Genomic DNA, 6,000 nt, shown 5'->3' on the forward strand with positions numbered 1-6,000 from the left:
ACAGCTGCATAACCAAACCTGCTGCTTGTCATTGTGTGTTTTTGCATAAACTCTAGTTTTGATTTATTTGCATGCACTTGATTTTTTTGTTTAACAAAAATACTACTTTAGTTCAACCAAAACTGACATGTTTATTTAAGCCCATCCATCACCCAGCAATAAAATAAAAAGTGACGTTAAAGCAAGTAAGGGAACGTTAATGAAACTTTATTGAACAAAAACTGTATGAAATCAACAAAGCCAAATCAATTAGGAAGATACACATTCTGAAATGGAAAAATGAAGAAATTAACAATGGTATAAGAGATCCCTAAGACTGTACAACTTACTTTCAGAGGGGGTCCAGCCAATGTGGACATTGTTCTTGATGTTCTCCGCCTCGAGCCAGACGCGGAGTGGCTCAAAGTACTCGGCAATGGCCTTGCCAGTCATTGTGCGCTCTCCATTGAAGGCCTCCAGTGCGTCGGGCCAGGGCTTAGAGGCGCCCAGGGACAGCATGTTGCTAATGAGTAAGAAACGCATTCAAATAATAACTTATTTACTCATACGGATCTTCCCAAGACTTACTGGAAGGCAGCTCCAGCCGCTGCACTGCCGTAGATGTCACAGTTGTCCAGGGGCAGCTCAGGATTGCTGGCATCATACTGGCCAGCCTTAATGCAGGCGGACTTGTAGAACTGGAACTGGATGATGAAGGACACCAGGTATCTAGAACGGATCGTTTTTTTAAGTTTTAACTTTATCAAGACAAACGGTGAATTGATTCTTTTTACAAACCTCAGATATTCAACATCGGCGGATACATGATACTTGGCCGGGGCATCAAAGTCCTTCTCGCTGCGCACCACTGGTGGCTCGATTCCGGAGTACTCATCCCTCAGCTTCCAGAAGGCGCAGTTCCAATTGCTCTTGTCGACCTGGCCGCGGAACAGTGCCCAGCGGTACTTGTCCATGGTGAAGGCAAAAGGCAGGAACACAATCTTGTCCAGAGCGGTGAGGAAGAGCTGGTTGATGCGGGCCTCATCGTCGCGGACATAGTCCTTAAGCAGACCAATCTTCTCCAGATGCTTAGGCGTGGACACCGACAGAGAAAGAACATCGCCGACGGCCTCATGGAAACCGGGATTGGCACCAGTGCGATAGATGAAGGGCAGGTGCTGATACTGAAGGAAATACTGAATATGTCCCAGCTCGTGGTGGACGGTGAAGAGCTGGTCCTGGGTCACGCGGGTGCACTGTTTGATGCGCACATCATCGGTCAGGTAAAAGTCCCAGGCGCTGGCATGGCAAATGAGGTCACGGCCATCGGTGGGTTTCTCAATGATCGACTTGTCCCAGAAGTTCCTTTGAAAAGAAAACCAAACAATTAATTACATTTCTCTTAGATCACCTTCGACAGGGTGTACTCACTGCGGCAGCTTGGTGAGGTTCATGGAGGTGAAGAAGTCGTCGCCCATCTGGAACATCTTCAGGGCTGTGTAGCCCTGCTTCTCCATCTCGGCACTCACATCGACCAGAGGCTTCTCAGGGAACGGAGACACAATGTCTGCGATCTCGGACCACTGCTGCGCCCACATGTTGCCCAACAGGTGCATGGGAATGGGTCCCTTCTCAGAGACCACGTCGTCGCCATAGTGCTTTCGCAGGCGATAGCGCACGTAGCCGTGGATTTGTTCGTAGAGCGGACGAATCTCGGCAAAGATGTCCTCCAGCTGTTGCTCAAAGGTGGCATCCTCGTACTCATCCAACCAAGCCTCCGCACCGGACGTGAAATCTGATGAGAGATTGGTGTACAGCAAATATAAATTTAAATCATGCGTTAATGTTTGTGTTCACTCACTATTCAGTTTGGCAGCCTTGGTATTGAGCTCCACGTAGCGCTCGAATTGGGATCGCACGGCGGTGCCGGCCTTGTCGTAGAACTCACGCCAGTAGTACGTGAGCTCCTCGTGGTCGCGGCTAGTGCTGATGATCTCCTCGATCTCCGGATCCAAAGCCAGATCGCACTTGGTCTTGTCCTTGTAGTCGCAGACCTTCACCTTGGCGAAGTTGGACTCCATGGCGGAGACTGTTTCCAGGAACTCTGCGTAGTCGGCTTCTGGCAGAGCGGCATAGCCCAGCTTGGTGAGGGACTTGAACTGACGCCGGAGGTCCTCCGACTGATAGCTGCGCCACTGGAACTTCAAGGTGTCGCTGGCCACCTCCTTCATGAACTTGGCCAACTCGGCGGAGATCTCGTTCTTTTTCTTCTCGTTCTCATCGTTGATGTTGGAGGCATAGGCCCAAGCTGCCTCGGTCTCTACATTGGTGCGCTTGGCCAACTCCTTGTTCAGATTCTCCAGATACTCCTTGGCCTGGATCTCCTCCTTGACCAGAGCGTTGGACAACTGCAAGCGAAGAGGATTACTTAAGGACATTCCCCTGAATGCATGGCAGGACTTACCGCAAAGGTAGCAAGCAGTGCTACAAGGAACAGCCTCATTTTGTGCGCCAACTTTGCCGCCTGAAAAGTGTAGTTAGCATTTTTGAATTTTGATTAGACTCGACTCCCATTCTATGACACGTTGTTATGGCAATTCGATGACGTAGATCTAATTTCACTCTGCTGAGAGTCGGTACGGTCTCTCCCCTTAATTGATTAAAATGTCTCATTTTCTGATGACTCTGGGGTCAGATCGGCACACATATGTACTGCCCGCGTTTCTCAAGTGAATTTGTAGTGCCTATAGATTCACCGAAATCCACTTCAGCTGAAGAAATCACTTGGTAAATATCGCAAGAAGATAGGACATGTCCAAAGATTGGGCTTTCGTAATCAACAACAAAATCAAAGACCGAAGAACGTGGAACACTGAAACAATTTTATTACCGAAAAGTAAGTAATTTACGGGGTCTTCCATTGACAATCAATTAACATGAGCACCAGTTATGCACACTGTACAATTAGTTCACATTAAATAACAACCATTACAGATACGGAATATACAACCTACACGAAATACCCTGCCTTTCACCTTTCTTGAGGGGTAAACCCGAGTAAATACATCGATAGAGCAGATAGAGCAGATAAATTCAAGATCGTAAATAACCCCGATAAGCACAAAATGTGTGTAGAATTTATGACCGTGTCCACCAGGATGACTATGGCAAACATTAAAGATCCTAACTACCTACCACCTGATCCCGATAAGATTATCACCGGATTATAGTGCCGGGTGGAATCGAATTTTCAGTATATTGACTCCAATAAATGGCAATAACCATTTGGAAGTAATTACACCAGAATGAGCACATCGATTGCACGCAGCAATTAGTATACCAATTAACAATTAACGAAAGGTTATTTCAAAATTCGCTTACTGTGATCAGGGTAACGACTTGTTTCAAGTTCTAAGGCCTAAGGAAACTTACGTTGCGAGTGTGTCTCTGCGATGTGACGGAACGGAACGAGCTTGACGACCGACCGGCTGCCGATCTGAACTGGAACTGAAAGTGTTTACGTGCCATTGCGTGAGTTTTATAGCCAAGAGCAGCCAAGCGGTAATGGGCAGGAAAAAAGGTACTCAGAGAAAAAAATTATTAAATACACACAACACAAAATGTAATGCAAACTAGACATATCGGAAGATTTTCTTTTTCATATAATAAAAACATAAATAATTGGAATATATACTTTATTTAAAGAACTCTTTTGTATTCCAAACTAATCACTTTTGTGGTTATTAATTGGGTAGTACGGTTTTATAAATCTTTAATTTGTTCATATTTGAAAATTTATGTTTGGGAATTTATTCAAGATATTTATTTGAACATAAACTTCTTAAATACTTTATATTTTGATTATTTTTTAAGAACATTGACTGATATATGACCAGATTTGTTTTCGTGTGTAATGTCTTCTCTCAGCGCCTATCCCAGCGACGTTGCGTCGCCGGGTGAAATGTCCGATAATCGCGAGCATTATTTTCATTTCAGTGCGAACGCGGCTAAGCCTCAGCTGGATGGTCTTCGGCCTGATCGGAGGCTCCCGGGCAGGTAGGAACGAAGGTAATCCGCGGTATGGAAGATCATTAATATGCCTGACACATTTCCCCACATTTGACGGCTACATTAGCAAATATTGAAGGCGTATCAAAAAAAAGAGGAAGAAGATGATAAAGCGAGGTGATAATTTGTGAAATGGAAATAAACCAACATGCATTGAATCCCTTGGGATTTGGAACACCAAATAACGAAGGTGCGGCTAATGTTCTTTTCATGTTTGAATCAATTTTAAAAAGTCCGCCTTATCGATACATCATTTGTCATCGATATTCGCTATCTCACTCGTTCAGAAAGTGTTTTTAGGTTTTCCTTTTTAATTAGGGAATTCCCTATGCGACTGAATTATCGGCAAACGATATTTTCAGCCGGAAGTTCTTGTAAGCATTGAGAGAGTGAACATTATTGACCTTATAAAGGATAATATTTTAATTGCAAACGCTCAAACGTACAATTGCTTGTAAATATTCAGTTAATAGTTGTCCTATATCGCCTTGGCGGAATTGGAAGCTCCACGGTTTTAAACATTTTGTACACGAAGAGCTGTTGTCAGTTGCCGATGTTTTCAGTAATACAGTCATTCTATTTATGTATATTTGTATACACGTCAGATGTGCCAACTTATTAGCAGTCACATAATCATAGAATTCCCAGCTGTATGTATTCATAGATTTGCAGCCAATATTGTTTTCTCCTCTCCACGATGAATATGTTTCATACGACTTATATATTTGATAACTTCTTCTTCCCATTTCCCGATTGCCTTTAAAAAGGATATACAATTTAGAAATAGCTTTAGAGAGACTAGTTTTTACTTATTATTACATAAGTATTTATTGGTATCGCATACGTCCAGATTGGTGTAAGAATTGCTTTGAGCAGCAAAACTTCGTCGAATCACCAAATGCGGTCGTCGCTAATCGATGGAACGGCTTACTGGTGCCTCCCAAAAATCAAAATGGGAAAAACCGCGGAAGTTAAAAGAGCAACTTTGGGTCCGCCAATGATTTAAATACTAGCAAAGTTAGGTGGTATAGGTGGTATTTCTCCAACAACTGCAAACGACTAAGATTCAAAACTTACCCATGTTTCCATGAAAAAAGCCTGAAAAGATCCTTCCCATCGGCCTCCACCTAAAATGTGTGGAACAAACTCCGCGGAGGCTTCTTTTGGTTCGCTTTCGAGTTCCGGGGATCAAACTGATGGGACAAATACTTGATATTATTATTAAAAAAAAAAAATTTACGAAAAACGAATAAAACTAAATGTAATTAAATAATCTTATAAGTTTTCGAGTTATTGCTTAAACAAAAAATTTGTGTGTTTAGCTCCAGTCCACGTTTTCGTCGCCAGTAGAGTTTACATTTTTCTTGGGTGGCGGTGAAGCTGAAATTGCGAAGTTGAATTAAGATAAACATCAAATATTGTCAAGGATATAAATAAAAATGACTCAATTTTAATTATAGCTGTAATTCTTCTTTGCTAGATTAATTGATGTGTTATAGCATATAAGGACGAAGTTTCACCGTCTCCCGTTCTGGGGAACATTTTAACTGCTGCTTCTTAGAAGTGGTTACCGTAGCATTAATAAAAAAAAATTAAAACTTTTTATACCCTTGCAGATTAAAATTCGATTACTAGAAACTAATACAATATAAATGATATATATTTATGTTAAAAAACACTAAAGTAGTGCGCCTGCATTAATTTCATTCACCTATACATTTTACATCTACAGTTTTACATTCCCCCTATTTTTAACGATCTTTTGACTTATATACTAGTAAAATTATATAGAAGAATAGCTCCACAGTTACAATCAAATAGTTAGCTCTTAAATTTCAAAACAGATCTCGCACATGTGTGCGTATGATTCCCAACTGGTTCTAACATCCCCAGAAGGAAGTTACTTCTGCCGGCCATGTCTCAGAAAAGTGTTTTGTTACAAAAGATGCAAGT

The 6,000-nt window shown here is 42.1% G+C and overlaps 1 protein-coding gene across 1 annotated transcript; it reads right to left on the reverse strand.

Moving 5' to 3' along the window:
• Positions 1-186: 186 nt before the first annotated feature.
• Positions 187-3,550, reverse strand: Ance (Angiotensin converting enzyme). Its single transcript, XM_020954527.2, has 8 exons — positions 3,412-3,550; positions 2,444-2,503; positions 1,841-2,387; positions 1,411-1,774; positions 778-1,344; positions 568-708; positions 330-502; positions 187-266 (listed from the first exon to the last, which is right to left on the reverse strand). The coding sequence occupies exons 1-8, from the start codon at positions 3,505-3,507 to the stop codon at positions 250-252; spliced, it is 1,965 nt and encodes a 654-aa protein (XP_020810186.2). The 5' UTR covers positions 3,508-3,550; the 3' UTR covers positions 187-249.
• Between the last annotated feature and the right edge of the window lie 2,450 nt (positions 3,551-6,000).

Source organism: Drosophila serrata, unplaced genomic scaffold (genome assembly GCF_035046125.1).
Source record: "Drosophila serrata isolate PLE 108 unplaced genomic scaffold, ASM3504612v1 contig_245, whole genome shotgun sequence".
NCBI lineage: Eukaryota > Metazoa > Arthropoda > Insecta > Diptera > Drosophilidae > Drosophila > Drosophila serrata.